Genomic DNA, 25,985 nt, shown 5'->3' with positions numbered 1-25,985 from the left:
TCCGAACCCTCCCACGGATGCATGCGTATCAGTCTCCGGTGGTCCCTCTGGGGGTCTCTCGTGCTGAAGGCTCGTAGTCTTCCTCCCAGGCTTTGTCCTTCAGTTGTCCTTCAGCTTATATCTCTAATCATTTGGTAGTCTCTGGGACAGATGTCAGAGACTTGTGCAGCATCTCGTGCAATAGTCAGCAGTTATCTCAAAACCCTTCTTTCTCTTATCTCGTAGACCCAGACCTGAGCCTCAGTGTTAACCCTTCAAATCCCCTATTGACACGAATTGCTGGACTATTTCTTACAAAAAGATTTGCATGGAAATTGAAACACGGGACAGTAACTAATAAGGAATAGTAATAAATAAATACACAAAAGGGAATGGGAAATCAAGGAAATGGGTAATATCCAAAACAAAGACATTTTAAAGAAAGCCTCCTTGGGTGCATATTGGCTCATTGGAAGGATAATGTTGTTTTTGAGGAGAGAAGGAAAATAAGATAAAATGTAGTATATTGATATGTTGTTTCAGCATCTTAGAGGGAAAAGGAATGGAATTAAGTTGGCCCCTGACTGAGCCTTTGGTGTTGGCATGAGAAAAGTATAGGCTGGAGAAAGATAAAGGAATGGTTAAAAGAGTTGTTGAAGGTGTTGAAGGTGTGGCATGTAGTATTTAACAGAGCTGTTTGAAGTTGAATGAGCAGGGAAAGAGGACGTAGGAATGTTAATAGTTCCACCTCAACAGGAGGCTGTGATCTCAAAATCACCTGTGTGAGCCCTCTGGGGCAGAGGGACCATGGTGGGTCCCAGAGAGTTGTCATGGAAACAGAAAAGCAGTTAACCCTTAAAACAACCTGAGTTGATGAGTGAGCTCAGATTGCCAATGGGACCACTCAGGGAACTGTTGACAATTGCATTCCCCTAAACCGACCCCCAACTGAGATTATAGTCACCCCGGAAATAATGAAAGGTAAATACCAAAATCTGGTTAAATTGGGAATTGAGAATCTGTTCCAACAAGATCCAAAAGAAACCCCTATGGAATTTTTGGACCAACTTTGAAATGCAATGGAAAACAAACCAAACTAATGAAACTGGAGAAAATAGGGGCTAAGTTAGAACAAGGAAAATGGACACTGCCAGACAGGTGAGAGATATTGCCAAAAGCTTATGCAAGGCAAATATTGGGACGTTTGCATGCACAAACACATTGGGGTACAAAGGCGTTAAGTGATCATTTACTAAAACAATTTGGTTGAATTGGGATTTTTGAAATAGCAAAGCAAATTACACGAGGTTGTTTAACTTGTCATAAGATAAATAAGAAAGTGTTTCGACAAGCAGCCACGGGAGGGAGAAAAACAGCTTATAGGCCTTTTGAGAAAGTACAAGTTGATTTCACTGAATTTCCCAAAGTAGGGAGGATAAAATATCTATTGGTAATAGTAGATCATTTAACACAATGGGTAGAAGCTTATCCCGTAGCACGAGCTACGTAACCTTTTGTTCCTGCGCAGACTCTGTGGGTTCCTGGATCTCGTCCAGACCGCAGAGGCGGCTTCGACCAGCTCCCTCTTCTGCATATGCTCTGCCCTCCACAAGGTTCCTGAATGTAACAAAATGTGATTGACACGAACTTATGTGAAATCGTCTTTTCCTGCGTTTCATTAACCCTTGAAACTACACTAATGATATGATTATCATATAACATTAAACAACAAATTTTAACAGTTTATCAACCATCTTCTTGACATGAATTATTACTCCATATATGACAATCCCTCCTCTTCTTTTGAATGTCATTAATTCATGTCTTAGCTTCAAATTTGGCCAAGGCCACTTGAACCATAAGAGAGACTCTGTCTTCTTGAGGACTTTCCACCAGGACTGTGGTAAACTGCATTCCTGGGATTATTCTCCATACAAGAAGTGTAATACAAGGAATTAAGCACGGGATTGTTAGTAGTCGCAGGAACAACACTCAGATTATAATTCCCAGTCTTTCTCCTCAAGCAATGGGTAATAGGAAGAAACTGGGCCTAATTGTTCCCAATATGCATGATCCTGTCCAATTTTTAGGTAATTTAGTTTATGCTAGTTTACCACAGATCCAATTTAATATTGACTTATTCCATTCATATCCTTCTTCACAGACTAAATGCCCTACTGATTGTTTCCCATTCTGGTTTTGCCAGCAGGTTCGCCCAATTATGCTTGTTTGTAATACCCATTGTGTCATTCTATTACCCTTTGCCGGTTTACAAATTTCTGGGTCCGAAATGTTTGCTTCCATCGACTCCCAAGGCCAGCATTCCCCTTGATTTGTTCCTCCACAGACAAAACAGTTTGTTACATTTAATGCCTCCACAACTGTGTAGGCTTCACAATATTCTCTGCAAGGTTTATAAACAAGTTTTTAGCAATGGTTGGAATCTCATATTTAGCTTCCGTTTCAATTTCATGGTAATATTTCACCCAACTCATTGTTCCACAGGGTGTATATTGTTATATATGGAGTGGTAATTTGTCTTGAGAAAAATGGTTGATATTAATAAAGAAGGGGGAGATGTGGGAGTGTGGCGATGGGGGTCGGAAAGCCTCGTGGTTGGTGATAACATGAGACTCTTAACGATGAGGTCATCAGGAATGTAAAAGAGTTTAGAGGGAACAAAGAAGGGTGATTCAGGAGACTCCATGCAGTCTCCGGTTTCTTGTACTCCAGCTGGTTTCTTGTTCTCCAGCCGTTAAGGCAGGCTGTTTGCTGTTGTTGTTATATTCAAAGTTATTTGACCAATGAAAAGTTGTTTTGAAAAGAACTGCTGTGGAGAGAAGGGTATAAGAGGGGAGCCTGCACTCAAGATAAAAAAGGAAGGCAACATGATGTGATGAAGTTATGATCAATAAAGAAACAGGAAAAAGAAGTGAAGAGGAACAGGCTAGCAGAACGGAGACCAGGACGGGGACAGGCACATTGATCGCCTCATGAAGATAGGTTCGGCCAAACTCAGCAAACAGCTCAGAGAAGCTCGTACAGAAAGTCGCTGGAAATAGGTGCACTGGAGCTGAAGAGAAGCTCAAGCTGAGAGAAGTGGACCCGCGCACACAACTGCCTCTCGCTGGTAAGCAGTTGTTCATTATGGGAAATCATATGTCCTTAGGAATAAAGACATGTCCTGGTAACCTTACAGCTTATTCTCCTTATTAACAATCAGACAGTTTATGAGCCTGAAATATGGGACCAAACTGAGGTCAAGGTGTGGGACTCTGCAACTAAAAATGGCAAGGTTGCGGTGGGATTGCTCGGCACCTGGCGAGCAGTCTCTGAGGCCTTAAAGAGCCATGTGGGACCACAGTCGGAAACGTGGTTTGCCAGATAGTGATGGAGCTGCGGGCTCCTTTACTGATCCGACTGCTACGCCATGGGCCCCTCTGCTGCTACAGCCATCGAAGGCTTTTGCTGTTACTCCCCTTGTTGACCTGGACGTGCCTTTTGACTAAGGCCCTATTGGCCTTGAAAAGGAGATGGATATGCTCTTCTTCGATCTGGGAAGAATGGGATGCATAAGGCCTGAAGACCGATTTGCTTGACAACTTAAAGCGAGACATATTGTTCAGAAGGAATGGAAAATGGAGACTTGTTAGTAATCAAGAAAAGGAATGGAAAATGGAGGCTAAGTCATGGAACTTAAAGGATTGTTTGTTACCTTTTCTGATTGTACGTATGTATAGGCATACTTGGGTTTAGTATGTAAAAGCCATGTTCTATATGTTTAGAATGTTTGATGTTCGTGTGTACATGTTGGTGGAGCGTAGACTCCCCACACACCCAGCGCTGTTTGCTTGCCTTTTAAACCTTTTAGAAATATTTGTTTTATAAATATTACAAAATTCAGATTGAGTTGAGACCTCATTTATAACAATAATAATCGTTATTATGTGAGAAACACTCCGTAGCCAATAATTTAGGCACAGGCGAGGATCTCAGTGAAGCAGTAATTCATTCGCAATTGCAATGACAGGCGTCCCACAAGCAGGAGCACATCTACTAGTCACACAGTACAGTTTATATACTTCCTTTCTCGATGACCGGGACCCTCCCCTGTTTCCCCATTGACCTGGTAATCCAGGTTCACAAACTATCCGATGCTTCACAGACAATGCATGGCCTTCAGTTGCTGGCCTGTTAAATTTCCCCTACCGGCCCCACCGGCCTCACCTTCCCAGGTGCCCTTACATAACAGATTTGAGGCCCTGGAGCTTGAGAGACCGGTGGGTGAGGCTGAGGTAGAAAGTGTACCCATGGGGATGCCTAGGGTGAGGAAGTCAACTCCACGCCATAAGACTGCCTCCACCAAGAAAGAAAGAAGGGTAATCGTTGTAGGTGAATCCCTTCTCAGGGGAACAGATTCACAGAATCGTCTAGGTTGGAAGAGACCTCCAAGATCACCTAGTCCAACCTCTGACCTGACTAACACTAACCATTCCTCCACTAAACCATATCCCTAAGCTCTACATCTAAAGGTCTTTTAAAGACCTCCAGGGATGGTGACTCCACCACTTCCTTGGGCAGCCCGTTCCAATGTCTAACAACCCTTTCAGTAAAGAAGTTCTTCCTAATATCCAACCTAAAACACCCCTGGCGCAACTTTAGCCCATTCCCCCTTGTCCTGTCACCAGGCACGTAGGAGAATAGACCAATCCCCACCTCGCTACAGCCTCCTTTAATGTACCTATAGAGAGCACAATAAGGTCACCCCTAAGCCTCCTGTTCTCCAGGCTGAACAACCCCAGCTCCCTCAGCCGCTCCTCGTAGGACTTGTTCTCCAGACCCCTCACCAGCTTCGTCGCCCTTCTCTGGACTCGCTCGAGAACCTCCATGTCCTTCCTGTAGCGAGGGGCCCAAAACTGAACACAGTACTCGAGGTGCGGCCTCACCAGAGCCTAGTACAGGGGGACGATCACTTCCCTAGCCCTGCTGGCCACACCATTTCTGATACAAGCCAGGATGCTCTTGGCCTTCTTGGCCACCTGAGCACACTGCTGGCTCATATTCAGCCGACTATCCACCAATACTCGCAGGTCCTTCTCCACCATGCAGCTTTCCAACCACTCCTCTCCCAGCCTGTAGCTCTGCTTGGGATTGTTGTGCCCCAGGTGTAGGACCTGGCATTTGGCCTTGTTGAACTTCATACAGTTGGCCTCAGCCCATAGGTCCAGCCTATCCAGATCCTCCTGCAGAGCCTTCCTACCTTCCTACCCTCGAGCAACTCGACACATGGACCTAACTTGGTGTCATCTGCAAACTTACTGAGGGTGCACTCAAACCCTTCATCCAGATCACTGATAAAGATATTAAAGAGAACTGGACCCAGTACTGAGCCCTGGGGGATGCCACTAGTGACCGGCCTCCAGCTGGATTTGACTCCATTCACCACAACTCTTCGGGCCCGGCTATCCAGCCAGTTTCTAACCCAACGAAGCGTACGCCAGTCCAAGCCATGAGCAGCCAGTTTCCTGAGAAGAATGTTGTGGGAAACAGTGTCAAAAGCCTCGCTGAAGTCAAGGTAGACCACATCCACAGCCTTTCCCTCATCCACCAAGCGCGTCACTTTGTCATAGAAGGAGATCAGGTTCGTCAAGCAGGACCTGCCTTTCCTAAAGCCATGCTGACTGGGCCTGACTGCCTGGTTGCCCTGCAAGTGCCGCGTGATGACACTCAAGATAATCTGCTCCATGAGTTTCCCTGGCACTGAGGTCAAACTAACAGGCCTATAGTTCACCAGGTCTACCCTCCGGCCTTTCTTGTAGATGGGCGTCACATTTGCTTGCCGCCAGTTGCCTGGGACCTCCCCTGATAACCAGGATTGCTGATAAATGATGGTAAGCGGCTTGGCCAGCTCCTCCGACAGTTCTCTCAGTACCCTTGGGTGGATCCCATCTGGCAAACTGCCGAGCCATGCCCTTCTGCCGCGCCACGCCCATTTTGCCCGCCCTGGTTGCTCACACTCCCTAGGGGCTGCTTTTAAACGTCATCCTAGAGGGGCGCTGCTGGTTCCGCCTACACCTCGTCAGCCTCCCTCATGACGGCTGATCTTCTCTTCTTGGTATTTGTGATGTTTCTCTTTCAAATGGCAGGGTGAAGGGTATAGCTAATTGAACAAGTGCACAAGTGCCTCCCCAATTAGATGGTGGGGTGGACTGTAAGATCTTCCCTCCACAGTACCACCAGAGATCTGCCCTGGGGATCTCTAGTCTTGAGCAGTTTCCCATCAAGTCCTTGGTAGCATTCAAGGTCCTGGTGCACAAGGGAAATTCTCCCAGATGCCGGGTAGCACTCACGGCCTGCCATGAAAGGGAAGACGTATGGTTATCTATAGCTGTAGAGAATGCAGGGGGAACCCTGATATTGCTATCACACAAAGAAGGGAACAGCAAAGAGAGACTTACAGGCCTCATTTCCCCAGCCAGTCTTTTCTTGGTACGATGCAATCATACATTGCATCCCCTGGGAATCCTTGGTCCACCCCCATGGGAAGGGCACTATCTGGGCAATCGGTCGTCCCGAGGCACAAGCATAGCAGTTGCTATGGTTGAGACTCTGGACACTATATTTGACCCATTCTATCCAGGCATTCACATCCCCATACCCTGTTTCAATCTCAAATGTTTGAACTACCGCATTTCAAAGAGGGCCTCCTGTTTTCTCTCCTGTTTTCTCCTTGAGTTTCTCCCTTTCTCTGATGGCAATAGAGGATTGTTTCCATACAGCTATTCTCAATCTGGCTGTTGGGTCTCTCCCAGTTATTTGTTCTCTCTGCTCAATTGTCGTTGGGCATTTAAATCTCCACAAGCTAACACCTCACAAGCATCAAACATGACAGATTGTGGTACATAACCCTCTGTCACAGTCACCTATATTTTGATGGGGTATCCCATCTTCCTATTATCTAGTCATGCCTTTTCTAAGTTGCCAAATGACCAAGGCCTTCTCTGAGGCATACAAACACTAAAAACAAAATTAATTTTTCTGATTTTTCCCTGTCATTATTTTTAACCCTTAGGTTTCCAGATAATTATCAATACAAATAATAAGATATATGTACACTACTATTAGAACAACCCCCCCTTGGGAGCACTTCAATTCACTATAAGCCAGTCCTTTCTCTCAATCACAAGTCACACTCATTAGTTACCTGTGAAAATGAAAGGTTAGTTTACAACAGTAAGCTTTTATCCTGCCCAGAGTCCATTATGAGGTTTTTCATTTTGATTTTAACTTTTAACAAGTCTTCTGTAGGAACAACTTCCAAGGTACTAGGGTTGATGGGTGCTTTCACTCGAGTATAGTGAGTCCAACCTTTTTCCACAGTTCTTATGGCTGTTTCAGTGGTTAGTAGTACTTGGAATGGTCCTTCCCATTCAGGCCAGAGTTTTGATTCTTTCCAGGTCCGAATCAGGATCCAGTTTCCTGGTTGATGGTGGTGAATGGGGAATTCCAAAGGTGGGGTTTGAGCCAACAGCCCACGGGTCCTAAGAGATAACAAAGAAGAGGACAATCCCAAAATTACAGTTTTTAAGAAAACTCCCATTTCAAATTGTGGTATCTCATCCCTTCTGCCCAGATAGGGTAATCTGAACAGCATCTCCTTTCTTGGTGCTGTTTGAACCTGTAGGAGTGCTAAAGGTAATCATTTTACCCAAGGAAGTTGAGCTTCTAACACTAATTTACTTAATTGCTTCTTTAATGTCTGGTTCATTAGCTCTACTTTCCCAGAAGAGGAAGGGTGCCAGGGGGTGTGAAAATCCCATTCAATCTGTAAGGCCTGCATTAACCCTTGCAGTACTTGTGAAGTGAAATGACTTCCTTGATCTGAATCAATGTTTTCAACTATCCCATATCTAAGGAGTATTTGCTCCAGTGATACCTTAGCCACCGTGTTTGCAGTGGCAGATACCGAGGGGAAAGCTTACACCCATCCAGTCATGTGGTCAATTAGGACAAACAAGTACTTAAGTCTCCCTACTTTAGGTAACTCAGTGAAGTCTACCTATATACTTTGGAAAGGTCAAATCCCTGGCTCCCATCACCCTCTAGGTGGGTAACGGATGACCTTTTGTTGGGGGATTTTTGAAACAGCAAGAAGTCCATGACTTGCTGCAGCTGAGCAAACCAAGCTACCAGGATGACTACAAGAAGTTCCCATGACAATGTTCCCATATCGCCTGATTGAGGAATTAAAAAATATTGTTGCCAGCAGCTGGCTTCAAGGACAATATCTACGTGACTGCTAATCACAAGGGGGTTGTTTTCTTGCAGGTGGGGTTGTTTTCTTGCAGTTGTTTGTCTGAGTGCTTTTGACCATTGCTTTTTTGACGCTATCCGCCCCTGTTAAGTTTGCTATAAAAGTCAGGCTATTCCGATAATAAAGGGAGAGCATGATGTGACCAAACTGGTGTCTGTCGTGTTTTCGGCCGTTCTTCCTGCAACAAATGGCACCCGGTGAGACGCAGAGAGACGCGAGACACGGAGAGACACTGAGAGACCTGAGACGTAGAGTGTCCCACAGAGACGTGGGACGTAGAGGAACTTGGAGACACATGGAGAGACGCAGAGAGACTAGGAACAGAGACGCAGTAACACGCGGGACGTAGAGAGACTTGGAGCACAGACCCAGACAGACACGGTGTGGTGTAATTGCCTGAGGTAACTAGGGAAATAAAACTAATATTCACATTTTAAAGAAAATGTACAGCACTGAAGAGGCTTTCAGGGTAGGGCATAGCTGCATTACCTGAGCATTCCCTAGGTTTCCAATCTTAGATGCTATCGCGCTGGGGAAACCTGGTGTGCTAGCTCTAAGGAACAGCACAGAGCGTAGAGTGGAGTGGAGACACCACGGCTAGGCTCTGTGACCAGGTTGGGACTCGATTGTTGTTGTGCATACCGAGACCGATAAGCTGCATGTTTTGCTACCCTGAGCCAAGGACCTGTAATGTTTTGACAAATGCTGTACCCTAGTGTACTTTTTGCTCATTATAATATCATTATAATACCAAAACACACCTCCATCCCAAAAGCTACCCGCCTCCAAGGTGCGACCACCCCTCACTGAGCATGTGCCCTGCATTTCTCGGAGCCTATTACTTTAAACGGAGACGGGAAAACTTTACACCAATCATAACTAAGATATGCTTGACTAGAGCCACTCAAGCTCCACCTAAAAGATAGAAAATAATATAAATTGGCCCAAAAAAAAGGGGATGTTAGGGAAGATACCACCGTCAGGGGAGATACCATCCCGAGGAAATACAACATCCTTAGGACCTCCTGACTCCTGGGACCAGTCGACGGGCTGAGCCTCTCTTCACTCCCTATTGGGACGCCTTTGGGTGAGATTTGAACACTTGGTTATAAATCTCTCTAGAGTCTTTGATCCTTTTAACGCGTTTATTTCTAGGCTGTGCACCTGTAACACCTGTAACACCTGTGTATTTCATGCATGTGTTATAAATGGCTCAGGATTCAAATTAGGATTAAATGAAAAATAGGATTTATTAAAGGATATAAAGGAATAGAGGTAAGCAAACAGCGCTGGGTGCACCGGGAGTCTCCGCTCCACCAGGACGCACACCAGTTACATCAAGCAGCTGATTTTTATGCTCCTAGACTAATACATATTCATTATTACTTCTAAAAAAAATAGATTATTAAAATTAGCTTCCAGGGTGCAGTCCCTCCTACTGGAGCATGTGCAGTCTCCTCTGGGGTCTCTTCTGGGGGTCTCTAGGGGTCTTCCATGCTGAAGGCTCGCAGTCTTCCTCTCCCCCTTTGTACTTACTGGGCACCATGCCAAGTTTACGGAACACCTTCTTCAAGTCTTGTCTCCCAGCCGCCCTTCAGCTTCTTTCTCCTTCCTCTTTATCTCTCGGCCCCCCCTAACCAGATACCAAAGATCCACACAGTATCCCATAACAGTCACTAGTTGTTATCAGTTGTTCTGAAACTCCCAGACACACGAGTAATTAAAACATTCTTCCCCAGCCATTCACAGACACATCTATAGCAGTGTTAGAAATAGAAGTCCGGAATAACAAAAGCAAACAGGTTCATAAATTTAAGAAGTGATAAATTGACTAGAATGAGGAATGAGGGGGAGACTGGGACACACTGCAGCTGTGGTTCAAGAATTAAATTGCCAGTGCAGGGCCCAGAGGCAGACAGGATTCAAACGATTCAAACAGAATTGTTCTTTATGGACACGAATTGTTAAAACATTCCTCACAATCCCTTATCTTCTTTTTAATATCCCCAATTCGTGTCTCTTCTGTTATTAATAATTGGATTTCATCAGTTTGTTCTTGGAGGGTCCAATTCTTAAGCATCATAATTGACATATTCCCTTCTTTTTTTAATGAAGTTATTACCAATGTACTATTTATCACCCGGTGTATTATATAGTGTAAGACAAGGTATCATACAAGGTACAAATAATAACGTCATTATACCACATAATAATAAAAATAACACCCTTTTAATCCATGGTCCACCAGGCAGCCATGAAAATAAATCCCATTCCATATCCTTCCAGGTTTGTGTTGGGACGTGGGCTAATTTTCTAATTTCCTTGGTTATCTTTTTAACTACTTTCCCATTATCGTCAATTTGTAAGCAACAATTAGAATAGTTTAGTTTACCACACACACTCCCTTCTTCTGCTAGTAAATAGTCCAAGACCATTCTATGTTGGAAAATAGCATTCCTCATCTGGGTAGATTGGTCAGCTAGGAGATCCAGAGCTGTTGCTGTTTGATTAGTTATTATTTCGAGAACTGCTTGTAACCTAATTATGCGATTCAAATTATAAATAGGTTCTCGAGCTCCAGATATTACTTCATTCGGATTCCATGTAGCTAGTCCATAATACTGTATGATTCTTTCAGGGGGCCATTCATTTTCTCTCCATTTTTGAGCACTACCTCCAGCTAAAGAGGTATCAATATATCGTTTCTCCCTATTGAGATCATCATATAATTTTACTCCTAAGTGATTCCCTTGTATTTGAGATAATAAAAAGAATAAAGGTCTTATGAATCCCGCGTAGCATATTCCGGACCAATCTTTTGGTAACCTTTTATAGGCCCGTTTGCCACATATCCAATAATGTCCTTTTAAAGTCCACGTCCCATTTGGAAAAGGACCATCCCAGTTTTTTCTATTCCTTGGGGCATGAAAATACAAGGTGTTCTCGTTACCAAGTGGCCCCGTTACAATGTTTGCTTCCTTAATACTCGTATATATACACTTCCAAGCCCCTACACTAGATTCCCACTCACAATTACAGCTAATTTCTCCTTCACGACTTGTCATATTACTGGCTGACCAGAAATGTTTAAAAAACACTTGCGTCCCGTTCTCATTTTGCCACCTCCAGCGGTAGATTTTTACCACATGCTGTTCCCTAGTGGTGTTATCACGCTGACAACTCAAGATTTGAACATCGAATTGTCCTTTTGATTGTGCTCTTGCCATGGCTTTACACCCAGGTCCAAAGAATTCCTTAGATGAGCATTTCAGCCAAGTCCCTTTTCAGCTGGACATGTGTAGCATTCCATTTTCCTTTACTTGCTGTACAGTTTATAGGTCTACATTCAGGATCAGTGCATTCATATCCAGGGGACAGAGTCCATTTACAAATGCTTTCTCCCACCTTTACTGTTCCTGTTCTGTTTAAACAATATATACCTTTTTCTGATGAATGCAATTGCCACGGGCCTTCTTCCTCTTTCCAGAATTGTGTTCCATTATGAACTTCACTTAAATTACTAACCCACCATTTAGGTTCGACTGGGCCAGCTACCCAAGGCCAACTTTCAGCTCCTCTTGGTCCCCCACAAACCCAGCAATTGCTAAGATTAAAAGTCTTAGCCACTTCCTCCCCCAGAATAAAAAAATTTTTCCCATGGCTCAATTGCCCTTGTAAGAATAGTACCAGGAAGTATAGCATCCTTCTACGTCGTCCAGGGAGGGTATGTAGGGGTGTGAGAAATGTCCTCAATCAAGGGGTTGGATCCACTTCCAGAATCTATTTAAACTGGTGTCACTGTTCAGCCTTCGAGGGTGGTTCAGCTCCTGGAAAACTAATTACAATAGGTTAAAAAAAACTCTTACTATATACATACATTTTTCGTCTGCTCGCTTGTCTCTTTTTCTGGGACAGCTTGATTTCAGTGCGGGAGAAGTCCGGTCGAGGCCCTCACACTCGGCAGTCAATACCCGTAGGGGTTGCCTCCCTCGGTAGACTATACACACTATACACACCGCAGTGGAGAGTCCTGCCCCGGTCTTGCCTTCTCCCCTTTCTTCATTGCAGGCTTGTCCCCTTCTTCTGGTATTTCATGCAGAGCAGGCCCTATTTCCGGAACATTAGTTCTTTTTAGTTTTAACTTCAGTTCCCCAGGAGCGGACTCAACCCTCCAGGTTTTGGTATTTATTGGTCCTTTCACTCTGGATGCATGGGTCCAACCCCTTTCTGCTGTTCTCACAGCTGTTTCAGTGGTAAGTAAAACAAGATACAGTCCCTCCCACCGGGGTTGTAAGGATTCTTCTTTCCAAGTTTTTATTAAGACCTTATCCCCTGGTTGTATTTTATGGATGGTAAACCCTAAAGGTGATGTCTGAACCAGTATTCCAATTTCTCTTAGTTCTTGCAACCTTTTCCCAATAGTAATTATATATTTCTGGATACTTCGATCCTCAACTACATTATCCCCCAGGGGCATTCCCTGTGAATAAGGCATACCATATAACATTTCATATGGTGATAATCCAGTCTCACTGTGTGGTTTAGTTCTTATGTTTAAAAGTGCCAATGGTAAACATCGAGTCCAGGGCAATTGTGTCTCAATCATTAATTTAGCCAATTGCTGTTTTATTGTTTGATTCATTCTCTCTACTTTCCCTGAGCTTTGTGGGTGCCACGGAGTATGGTATTCCCACTGAATACCTAATGATTGACATAATAATTTTATTATTTTAGAAGTAAAGTGTGTGCCTTGGTCAGAATCAATGTACTGGATTATCCCATATCTAGGTATCAGATGTTCCAATAAAATTTTTGTCACCATTTGTGCCGTAGCTCGTGCCACAGGATAAGCTTCTACCCATTGTGTTAAATGATCAACAATTACCAATAAATACTTGATTCTCCCTACTTTAGGCAATTCGGTAAAATCAACTTGTACTCTCTCAAAAGGCCGATATGCTGTTTTTCTTCCTCCCGCTGCCGCCTGTCGAAATATTTTCTTATTTATTTTCTGACAAGTTAAACAACCTTGTGTGATTTGCTTTGCTATTTCAAAAACCCCTATACAACCAAATTGTTTAAGTAAGTGATTACTTAATGCTCTTGTACCCCAGTGTGTTTGGGTATGCAAACGTTCCAATATTTGTCTTGCATAAGCTTTTGGTAACATTTCTCGCCCATCTGGCAATGTCCATTTTCCTTGTTCTAATTTAGCACCTATTTTCTCCAGTTTTGTTTGTTCTTCAGGAGTAAACTTCTTTTCTTCTTCTTGTCTTTCTTCTTCTTGTCTTACTTCTTCCTGTACTATATTAATTTTAGCAGTCTGAATTCTTAAAGCTGCTTCCTGAGCTTCTTTATCTGCTAGATTATTTCTCCTAGTGTGGTATTCCAATCCTTTCTGATGCCCTCTTACATGTACTACTGCTATTTCTTTAGGTTCCCTTAAAGCTTTTAAAATTTTCCTTATTAATTCTTGATGTATAAGATTCTTCCCTTGAGTATTAATTAAACCTCTTTCCTCTCAAATTTTTCCAAAGGTGTGAACCACTCCATATGCATATTTAGAATCTGTATATATAGTTCCACTTTTTCCCTTTAATAGTTCCAGGGCCCTGTATAGGGCATACAGCTCACAAGCCTGAGCTGACCATGATGGACTCAGGGGGCCTGATTCCACAGATTCCAGGTGTTTATTAATTATGGCATACCCTGTTTTTCTTTTTCCCTCTACTACTCGAGAGGAACCATCTATGAATAGTATCTCTCCCTTTTCTAATTCAGTATCTCTCAAATCGGGTCTCACTTTAGTCTGGGTCTCGCTTACCTCCAAACAATTATGTTGTAGTTCCTCTGAGGGTTTTCCAAATAAAAATTGTGCTTGGCTCTGAGCAGAGGTTACCTTCAGTTCTAAATCGGGGGAGTCAATTAGTATTGCTTCATACTTTAGGATCCGGCTGTCTGTTAACCATTTCTCCGCTCTCTGTTGTAAGACACTTCTGACATTGTGTGGAGTATACACTTTTAAGGGAGCACTAAAAGTAATCTTTCTCACTTCTTCTATCAATAATGCTGTAGCAACCAAGGCTTGAAGACAAGCAGGCCACCCCCTACTTACTGGATCAAGTAATTTGGAACAATACCCCACGGGTTTTTTAATTCCTGCCCAATCTTGAGTAAAGACTCCATATGCTGTCTGGTTTGATGTGTTCACAAAGAGATAAAAGGGTTTCTCTAGATCTGGGAGACTTAATACAGGTGCTTGTATTAATGCTTTTTTTATTTCTTCAAATTTTTGATCATCTTCTGTGGACCACTTAAATCGATTATCAATTAGTTTTTCATATAAAAATTTAACTTTTTCACTGTAACTTTCAAGCCACGGTCTACAATATCCCAATAATCCCAATGCTTGCCGAATTTCCTTTTTAGTTTGTGGGGGTCTTAAGGAGAGGATCCCAGATACCCTGTCAGGATCCAACTTCTTTTCTCCCCTGCTTAACCAGTGTCCTAAGTATTTTACCTCCTGTTCCACAAATTGTAACTTTGATCGGGACACTTTTAATCCCTTTTCCCCCAGAAAATTTAACAAATTAATAGTGGCTTTTCGTGTTCCTTCTTCAGTCTCTCCAGCTATTAACAAATCATCCACATATTGCAATAACTTTACCTCCCCAGGTAATGTAAAATCTTGTAGAACTTTTTCCAAAGTTTGTCCAAATAGATTCGGTGACTCAGTAAACCCTTGTGGTAGCACAGTCCACCTTAATTGTTGTTTTCGTCCTGTCTCCGGGTCTTCCCACTCAAAAGCAAAGTAATCCCTGGAATTTTCATCTAAAGGACAGGTCCAAAAAGCATCTTTCAGATCTATTACACTATACCAAGTATATTTGGGAGAGACATGACTCAGCAGGGTGTAAGGATTTGCTACCACAGGGAATTTAGTGATTGTTCGCTGATTTACAGCTCTCAGATCCTGTACCAGTCTGTATGACCCATCCGATTTCTTCACAGGGAGGATGGGTGTATTGTGAGGTGACATACATGGTTCTAAAGTCCCTTCCTCCAAAAGTCTATCAACTATAGGTTTTAATCCCCTTCGACCCTCCATTGGTATAGGGTATTGTTTAATTCGAATAGGACGATGTGGATCCATTATCTGAACATTTATGGGGTCCATTTCCATTTTTTCAATTTCTCCCTCCTTATACCACACTAAAGGGTTAATAACTTCTTCATCTTTTTGGGTTAAAGTGTATAATTTGATTTGCAACTTATCCCCTTGACTCTGAATGCTTAAGTTCAATTTTAAAATCAAATCCTTTCCTAGTAAATTGTACCCCGCTTCAGGAAGCAAAAGTAAATCATTAAGACAAATCTTTTGATCGGTTTCTATTTCCACATCTTTTAAAACAGGAACCTTAAAGGGCTCCCCTCTTGCCCCTATTACAGACGTATAACTCTTCCCTTCTTTTATTCCCTCTGGGAGCTTTTGAATAGTGGATCTTTCAGCTCCTGTATCTACTAAAAATAGTACTTCTTCTTTATGGGGACCAATTAATAGTTTTATCAAGGGCTCTGTTGATGTTGAAGTCCCCAGAAGATATAGCCCCTGACACCCCTATTCTTCTTTAAACATTTTCTTGTCTTGTTCCCGCTTACAACAATTCTTCTGTAAATGTCCCCTTTTTTGACAATAGTAACAAGCGGGGAACGCTGAATTCCCTTGAGAAGGCTGACCTCTAGGGGTTTCTTCTATACTTCTTCTCTTCTCCCTCTCTCCTGACAAGGGCTTTTTCTGACTTTCTTTTACTGCTGCTACAAAGATCTTGGCTTTTGTTTTTTGTTTCTCCTCATCTCTCCTGACATATACTTTTTGCACTTCTCTAAGTAACTCTTCTAATCCTCTCTCTTGCCAATTTTCTAACTTTTCTAATTTCTTTCTTATGTCCACCCAGGATTTGGCTACGAATTGTGTTCTAAGGAGTGCGGTTCCAATTGCTGTATTCGGATCGATCCCCGAATACATTTGCAAACTTTTCTTTAATCTCTCCAACCATTCTGTTGGAGATTCCTCTTTTCCTTGTTGTTCATTGAATGTTTTATTAATGTTTTTTCCTCGTGGAACCGCTTCTCTGATCCCTTGTATAATCATTGTTCTCAAATCTCTCATGTTTTGTCTTCCCTGGGGTTGCTGGTGATCCCAGTGGGGATCCACATTTGGCCATTTTTGATCTCCTGGGGGTCCAGCTTGATTTTGTCTTTCCCAAATCCTCATTCCAGCTTGCCTAATCATTCCCCTTTCCTCAACAGTAAATAAGATTCCTAAAATGGATTGTATTTCTTCCCAGGTATAAGTGTTAGGACCCAGGAATTGATCTAGTCTTTCAGCTACTCCGAGGGGGTCATTTAACAAAGTCCCCATTTCTTTCCTAAAAGATCTCACCTCTGTGGTGTTTAAAGGGACTGCCACGAACCCAAATCCTCCCTGATTGCCTCCAAGGGGTACTTCTCTTAATGGATATAGAGAGGTTTCTTCAGGTACGGCAGTCTTACTTCTTGTGCATGCAGCCGGAGGCAGGTCTAATTCTGGTGCTGTTTGTGGTGGAGGCAGGGACCATGGCTGCACTGCCGGAAAGATTACCAGAGGGGGAGCCGGGAGAGCCGGGAGTGTGTTATTAGGACCCAGAGGTGGTGGTGGTGGTGGTAAATTATCCAGCGGCTCCCATTCATCATTCTTTTCTTTTTCCTGCTTTTCCTCCCCTCCAGAATCCTCATTTGTTTTTAGTGCTAATATTGAGGCTGGACGTGGAGTCCCAATCCACAATTCTGCATACTCACTTTCTTCCTGACAGAAAGGCTCTTTTGAATTAACGTATATATTCAAAGCCTGACAAATCCAATCATCAAAAGATCCAAAAACAGGCCAGAAAACACACGGTCTTAAAGGTTTTTTTGGCCATTCTATCATACAGTAATGAACCAATTTTAATTTATTTTTTCCTTTTCTGGGGCCCCTATTGTTCCAATTTCCAATCATTATTCCTAATGGACTTTCTGGTGGTATATCTGGTATTTCGCTCCCTTTCTGGTCCTTGGTCTTTGATTTTATCTGACCCATCCGGGAATTTTACTAGTGGCAATTCCCACAGCCCTTGGTTGCCCCTAGTGAGAGTGTCTTGCAGGGGGCTTAGGACCTATCACCCACCCACGTATCCCTCTCTTCACCAGCCCAGCCCCCCCCGACAGGAGATTAGAACCAGTGAGAAAACAAAAAGACTTCTACGCCTCAGACTTTAGAAGCCTCAGTTACACTCTCACACACAAACACGGGCAACCGTACCTTTACCCAACCGGACAGTATCTTACGAATCAGTCGTCTTCGTCCAGAGTCCAACCGGACGGTATCCACAAGCGTCTTCGTCTGGGATCGAACCAGACGGTATCCAAACGACTGTCGTCTTCGTCCGGTTCGATCCCGGACACCGGAACCCAACCAGACGGTATCCAAACGACCCTGTCGTCTTCGTCCGGATCTTCGCGCGCAGAATTACGGGCACAAAAACATTCCTCAAACATGATAGCTTGCTTTTGCAGACAGTCACTATCGCCGGCAATCCAAAGAACCTGTGTACCTGGTGCTGTAATAAATCACACTTGATTGCATTGTGATAGCTCTCATTAAGTGCAACTAGGGTAAGGGTGGTTATACGTTATTGGTGAATCCGTGACCGTGATAGCTCAGTGTTCTGAATCCAACCAGACCCCTAACAGTTAACGCGTTATCGGTGAATATCCGACCAGACCCCAGACGGTTAACGCGTTATTGGTGAATATCTGACTGGACCCCAGATGGTTAATGCATTATTGGTGAAATCTGTGACTGTGATAGTTCAGTACCCTGAATCCAACTGGGCCCATAACGGTTAATCAGCTACACCCCTTAACGCGACACACGGACAGATGCAGTGAGTGGTGTCGCGGTGAGACGTGGAATAGGGTCGTGGTGAGACACAGAATAGGGTCGCGGTGAGACGCAGAATAGGGTCGCGGTGAGATGCAGAATAGTGACATGGAGAGACGTGGGACATCCGGGGCCGAGTTTCTACGGCAGATCGGAGGCGTCAGTGGAAACAGCAGACGAGCGCTGCTGTGAGGCGAACTGGCTTACAGCAGAGGGGTGGAGATCACGACCCTGCAGCTCGTCCGACATAACCATGGAGGAGGAAGCAGCTATCCAGCTTCTCTCTAGTATTCTCTAACACAGGTGTATCTTGCAATGTAAAAAAAGATCAAATCCTTGGTGCACTGGGCTCAGAAGGAGGTTTTTCTGAAGGAAGTCCCTCTAATGTTTAGCCCAGCTGAGTGGCGGCACGTAGGAGATAGCTTATCGGATAAAGCCATCTCAAGTGGAAAGCTAAATAAAGATGTAAGTGGGATGTGGAGCACAGTGATTAATGTGCTGTGTGGTATGAAAACTGAACAGCAGGTAGCGATGACGATGGCGCAAGCTTTGTCAGTACCATCTGGGACTGACAGAACGCCGAGTGCAAAACCTGAGACCTCAGGAATGGGGCTGGCACAATTCTTTTCATCGGTTCCTGCACCCACCACGGATTGGGGTATGACCTTTTCAATAAAGGAATCAGTGGCAGAAATAACTAAGGGCCTATCAGAGCAGAGTGCTGATGGGAAGTGGGGGCTGCCCTCCGAATCCCCACGGCGGAAAATCTTGATAAAACTGCGCTGCCAGCATCTGTGCCGCTGCCAGGCAGCAATAAATCCACTTGGGATTCTTTGCCAATGAGAGGTGCAGCAGCAGCTTGCGAAAATCGACCTTCACTGGAGGAGCTGTTCCAAGAACTGCTAGTGAAATCGGAGAACTTAAAAATTACAGATTCGAAGGAGCCTCCTCTCTCATCTGCCCCACCGGAGCCGAATCCCTCATTATCCGTCACTACAACACCGTCGGCACCAAGGAGGGACAGGTGCTCCGACGTCATACATGATGCCATCATAGAAGGGCATTGGCATGCTACATCCTTGGCCTGCCCTATAATTATCGACCCTGTGCAAAGCAAATCGTGGCAGCCACATGATTGGAAGCTTTTACAACAAGCTTGAAAAACGGTTACGGACTACGGTTTAAAATCCCAGGCGGCTTGACAGATAATTCAATGGATTTTCCAGGCAGAACTAATGTTTCCATTTGACTGTCGAAACTTGGCGCGCTTATTGTTAACTCCTTCCCCATTGTTATTGTTTGAAAGGGAATGGTTGCAGTTAGCACAGGGGGAAGCGGGTGAACTGCGTCAACCGGGGGACCCTCTGTATGGGATTACTGCAGAGATGTTAACAGGGATGGGTCCTTATCTCGATACCCAGCTTCAGCTGCAGTTCCCTGCGATTATTCACCAAACAGCTGCACAGCTCGCACTGAGGGCTCTTCTTAGTCTCCCAGGGGAAAAGAAAGCACCTCCATTCGCATCTGTACAACAGGCCCCTGCGGAACCATATGCTAAATTTATCGATTGGTTGTGGGCAGCAATTCCTGATCATCCTGATCTAACACCGGAGTCTAAAAGCAGTACGTTTAAAATGCTTGCATTTGACAATGCAAAACCAAACACTCGAAACATCTTAGTTGCACTGCCGAAAACCGCACCGGTAGAGGACATGTTGGAAAGGGTACAGAGAGCTGATCAGTCCAGGCAACCAGATGTGGTGGCACAGGCTGTAAAGGACTGCCAGAGATTTGCTTTTACGGTATCCACCATTAACAAACAGGCCCCAGAAAAGCGCTATGAATGGCTAGTGCTTCGCAGGGAATGAAGAAATCCCCTACGTTATGTCAATTATATGTGGCCTGGGCATTACAACCAATTCGGATAGTGTGGCCTTATGTAATTATTTACCATTATATGGATGACATTCGGTCTTGTAGGCCAGAATGCTTCCAGGATTCAGATTTAAAGTTTATTCAGGATACGTTGGTAGCAAAAGGGTTGAAGATAGCCCCAGAGAAGGTTCAACAGAAACAGCCATGGCTATACTCGGGATGGAAAATATCAGACTCTACTATTCGTCCACAGAAAGTTGATATAGCTACAATGTTACATAACTTGACAGATGTACAAATGTTCCTGGATAATATTCAGTGGGGTTGCCACATTGTACGGATTACTAATGACGACTTAGCTATATTACTACCTTTATTGCAGGGCAGGAGTGCCGAGCCACAGATTACACTAACAAATGACTACCGGCAGGCTCTTTCACAAATAGCTTCTAAGGTTGCAGCCGGCACTGCTTGCAGACATATAGCAGACGTTGCACTCTCTTTCCTAATTAGCAATCATGTGTCTCATCCATTTGCGGTGATTGGTCAGTGGCAAAAAGGAAAGGGGGAGAGTAAGGGGCGACAAAGACGGAAACAGTATCAGGAGGATGCCACTGACATTAACAGCACGGGTAATAGGAATGGCATAAATGAAACAGGTGATAACAAGGGTGGAATGATAGGGCAGAATTTTCGAGTTCTGGAATGGATTTTCCTACAGATTCAGCCAAAAAACGAGTGTTCAAACACGTGCAGAAGCTATCACAGAGTTAGTACGTAAGGGTCGTTTGCGGAGTATTGAGATCAGCGGTCAGGAACCAGGAGATAGTAGTCTGCCGATGACTCAGGATCATTTGGAATGGTGTTTACAGCAATCCATACCACTACAAGAAACTGTGCTAGTTTACCCAGGATTGGTACATTCCCGAACTCCAAAGGGGCCTCTCTGGCAAGATATAAGATCATATAAATGGCAGGTAGCACCACGACTCTCATTCCGACCAGTGGTGGGTCGCACTGTGTACACTGATGCAGGTGCAGCAAGTAAGAAGGCTGTGTGTGTGTGTGCTACAAGAACAGAAGTTGGGAGAAATACATAATTCTGGGGGAAACAGGGGATTCATTACAAACATTGGCATTGTCTACAGTTGTTTGAGCTTGTCAGTGCTGGATGCATGAGCCAATTAATATCGTCTCAGACTCTCTGTATGTTGTCAACTTGGAAAACCGGATAGAGGATGCCTTGATACGGCAAACTAAGAGGGACAGATTGTTTTCATTACTGTGTTATCCATATACATAGTCATCAGTTCTCGATTGGGTTAGCAGAAGGTAATTCACAAGCAGACAAGTTGGTGAGTATAGTCACAAAGAGGCCTGAGAGTGATTTTGCACATGCGCGAGTGTTGCACGAAATGCTCCATCAGAAAGCAAAGGGTCTTTGGAGAATGCTTGGATTTACTTGGACATCGGCAAAAGGAATAGTAAGAGCGTGCCCTTCCTGTAGTCATCATGGACCAGGGTTAGGTTTGGGAATTAGTCCACGGGGTGTTAAGGCACTTGAGGTATGGCAAATGGATGTAACGCATGTGACGGAATTTGGTACTAAAAGATACGTGCATGTGAGTATTGATACTTGTTCAAGATTCATATGGGCAAAGGTGCAGGGGGGAGAAAAAGCACACCTTGTGTGTAGGCATCTGACGGTTTGTTTGGCCATTATGGGAGTGCCACAGCAGATCAAGACGGACAATGGTCCAGCATATGTTAGCATAAGCGTTAGAAAATTTATGAAAATGTGGGGAGTAAAGCATATCACAGGTGTTCCATATTCTCCCACGGGCCAAGCGATTGTCGAACGATCACATCAGGTTTTAAAGGAACAATTAGAGAGACTAAAAGAGATCAAGGACATCGATGAGCGATTGTCCGAGGCATTGGTTGTCTCGAATCACTTATGTTTGACTAGTGACCGAGAAGACCCTCCTGCAAGCATTCATTTTCAGACAATAAATAGAGCAGCACCAAATGTGTTACCACAAATAAGAATGAATTACCGAGATCCTGCCACAGGAACTTGGAAAGGGCCATACGGGTACAGAAATACAAATAACGCCTGTGGTTACAATGACACTGATAGGCAGGGTTTAGGGGCTTACGTCATGGAGACAAGGGGTAACAACTATAGCATTTGGAACAATCGTACAGCTATGGCCTTACCTCCTGATGTTTTTCTGATTTGCGGGGATAGGGCCTGGGAAAGTATCCCTGCAAATGCTATCAGAGGTCCATGTTACTTAGATAAACTCACTATATTTACTCCTAGCTTATCACAGTTGCATGAGATCACTAGACATAAACAGGCATTGCTCATACCGGATTGCAATGATAATGTTGAATTGCTTGGTGTTTTGGCTAGAGAGGCATTGGCAATTTCAGTGCCAGGAGTGGCCTCTTCGGCCGCACTTAACAACTTAGAAAAATTGGTATGCTGGGCCAAGAATCACAGAATCACAGAATCACAGAATCACAGAATTTCTAGGTTGGAAGAGACCTCAAGATCATCGAGTCCAACCTCTGACCTAACGCTAACAGTCCCCACTAAACCATATCCCTAAGCTCTACATCTAAACGTTTTTTGAAGACTTCCAGGGATGGTGACTCCACCACTTCCCTGGGCAGCCTGTTCCAATGCCTCACAACCCTTTCAGTAAAGAAGTTCTTCCTAACATCTAACCTAAAACTCCCCTGGCTCAACTTAAGCCCATTCCCCCTCGTCTTGTCACCAGGCACGTGGGAGAACAGACCAACCCCCACCTCGCTACAGCCTCCTTTGAGGTACCTATAGAGAGCAATAAGGTCGCCCCTGAGCCTCCTCTTCTCCAGGCTGAACAAGCCCAGCTCCCTCAGCCGCTCCTCGTAGGACTTGTTCTCCAGACCCCTCACCAGCTTCGTCGCCCTTCTCTGCACCCGCTCAAGCACCTCGATATCCTTCTTGTAGCGAGGGGCCCAAAACTGAACACAGTACTCGAGGTGCGGCCTCACCAGAGCTGAGTACAGGGGGACAATCACCTCCCTAGCCCTGCTGGTAACACTGTTCCTGATACAAGCCAGGATGCTGTTGGCCTTCTTGGCCACCTGAGCACGCTGCTGGCTCATATTCAGCCGACTATCCACCATCACTCCCAGGTCCTTCTCTGCCTGGCAGCTCTCCAACCATTCCTCTCCCAGCCTGTAGCTCTGCCTGGGGTTATTGCGCCCCAGGTGCAGGACCCGGCACTTGGCCTTGTTGAACTTCATGCAGTTGACCTCAGCCCATCGGTCCAGCCTATCCAGATCCTCCTGCAGAGCTTTCCTACCCTCAAGCAGATCGACACACGCACCTAACTTGGTGTCATCTGCAAACTTACTGAGGGTGCACTCAGTGCCCTCATCCAGATCATTGATAAAGATATTAAAGAGGACTGGCCCCAGCACCGAGCCCTGGGGGACGCCACTAGTGACTGGCCTCCAACTGGACTTGGCTCCATTCACCACGACTCTTTGGGCCCGGCTATCCAGCCAGTTTCTAACCCAACAAAGCGTGCGCCAGTCCAAGCCATGAGCAGCCAGTTTCTTGAGGAGAATGCTGTGGGAGACGGTGTCAAAAGCCTTGCTGAAGTCAAGGTAGACCACATCCACAGCCTTTCCCTCATCCACCCAGCGCGTCACTTTGTCATAGAAGGAGACCAGGTTCGTCAAGCAGGACCTGCCTTTCATAAACCCATGCTGACTGGGCCTGATTGCCTGCTTGCCCTGCAAGTGCTGCGTGATGACTCTCAGGAGGATCTGCTCCATGAGCTTCCCTGGCACTGAGGTCAAACTGACAGGGTGAGGTCAAACTGACAGGAAGCAAGCCAATGCCACAACAGAGATACTTGAGGAGATGTTACCAGATCAAAATAGTCTGCAACACGCGCTCTTACAGGATCGAGCTGCTATTGACTTCTTGCTTTTGGCTCAAGGGCATGGGTGTGAGGACTTTGAGGGAATGTGCTGTTTGAACCTTTCTGATCATGAGTCAATTCACAAATCCATTACTTTCCTGAAAGAGCACATGAGAAAGATTCAATATGATATCAATCCTTTCAATCAATGGCTCACTGATTTGTTTGAAATGATGCATAGATGGTTACTGGGATTAGTCAAAGAGGGATTAAGGATTCTGTTTGTTGTGGTGTTAATCATCATTGCGTGTTGTATTGTAATAAATGTGGTTAAAGGTTTACTTGCAAAACTGTTATATCGGGCTTGGTTTGCTCAAAAAGAAAAAGGGGGAATTGTTGAGGGATTTTTGAAACAGCAAAGATCCCATGGCTTGCTGCAGCTGAGTAAACCAAGCTACCAGGGCGACTATGAGAAGTTCCCATGACAGTGTTCCCATATCGCCTGATTGAGGAATTTAGAAAAATATTATTGCCTGCAGCTGGCTTCAAGGACTGGATCTACGTGACTGCTAATCACAAGGGGGTTGTTTTCTTGCAGGTGGCCTTGTTTTCGTGCAGTTGTTTGTCTGAGTGCTTTTGACCAATAATCTTGCGTGAGACACTATCCACCCTTGTTAAGTCCACTATAAAAGTCAGGCTATTTGGGTAATAAAGTTAGAGCATGATCTGACCATACTGGTGTCTGTCATGCTTTCGGCCGTTCTTCCTGCAACACGAGTGTATTAGTCTGGTAATACAAGGTATTAAACATGGAATTTTTAACAATCCTCCACATTTCCCCAATAAAACCATCCCTATTTTAGTAAGCCAATCACCGCCCATAAAGTCCCCCCCATAATACTCCTAGATCAATTCCATTCCAGGTTTGAACTGGGACATGTCCAATTTTCATTTTTTTTACAAGTTCATTTACAGCTTTTCTTTTATCATCAACCTCTAAACAGCAATTACTAAGGTTAAATTTTCCACAGACTCCTCCTTCTTGTGCTAGTAAATAATCCAAAGCTAGGCAATTTTGATACAAAGCAGTTCTCATCTTGGTATTTTGTTTTGCAATTAATCCAAGTGCATCTCTGGTTTTATTTACAACTATTTCTACTACAGCTTGTAACCTAATTATTCTGTTAAGCATATATAGGGGTCCTATAGCCTCAGGATCCGTCTTCTGCCCATGTAGCTGGATCATAATAGGCAAACGCCTTCAATCAAGGGGTTGGGCCCGCTTTCAGGGTCGATTTGGGCTTGTGTTACTTGTTCAGCCTGTCGGGGAGATCCAGCTCCTGGAAAACTAATCTCAATGTTATTTTCTCTCCTAACCTTAGTGTGGGAGAAGTCTCGGTTGAGACTCTCTCACTCGGCAGTCAATACCCATAGGGGTTGCCTCCCTCGGTAGACCATACACACTGCAGTGGAGGGTCCTGCCCCGGTCTTGCCTTCTCCCTTTCCTCCCTTCAGGCTTTGTGGGTGCCACAGAGTATGGTATTCCCACTGAATACCTAATGATTGACATAATAATTTTATTATTCTAGAAGTAAAGTGTGTGCCCTGATCAGAATCAATGTACTGGATTATCCCATATCTAGGTATCAGGTGTTCTAATAGAATTTTTACCACCATTTGTGCCATAGCTCGTGCTACGGGATAAGCTTCTACCCATTGTGTTAAATGATCTCCTCTTACCAATATATATTTTATCCTCTCTACTTTGGGCAATTCAGTGAAATTAACTTGTATTTTCTCAAAAGGCCTATAAGCTGTGTTTTTGTTTGTTTTGTTTTTTTTTTGTTGTTGTTGTTTTTTTTCCTCCCTCCAGTGGCTGCTTGTCAAAACACTTTCTTATTTATCTTCTGACAAGTTAAACAACTTCGTG

The 25,985-nt window shown here is 44.3% G+C and overlaps 1 protein-coding gene across 1 annotated transcript in view; it reads left to right on the top strand.

Moving 5' to 3' along the window:
- LOC309889528 (very low-density lipoprotein receptor-like) overlaps positions 1 to 6,081 on the top strand; it is a gene marked incomplete at both ends in the record, with an annotated part of 87,286 nt that extends 81,205 nt beyond the window's left edge. The window contains one exon of the mRNA XM_082782375.1: positions 6,004 to 6,081. Within this exon, the coding sequence (XP_082638501.1) occupies positions 6,004 to 6,081 (78 nt within the window). The remainder of the gene's footprint in view (positions 1 to 6,003) is intronic.
- Positions 6,082 to 25,985: the final 19,904 nt, after the last annotated feature.

Source organism: Aythya marila (genome assembly GCF_965140915.1).
Source record: "Aythya marila genome assembly, chromosome: W".
Taxonomy (NCBI): domain Eukaryota; kingdom Metazoa; phylum Chordata; class Aves; order Anseriformes; family Anatidae; genus Aythya; species Aythya marila.
This window is presented reverse-complemented; position numbering and strand designations above follow the sequence as displayed.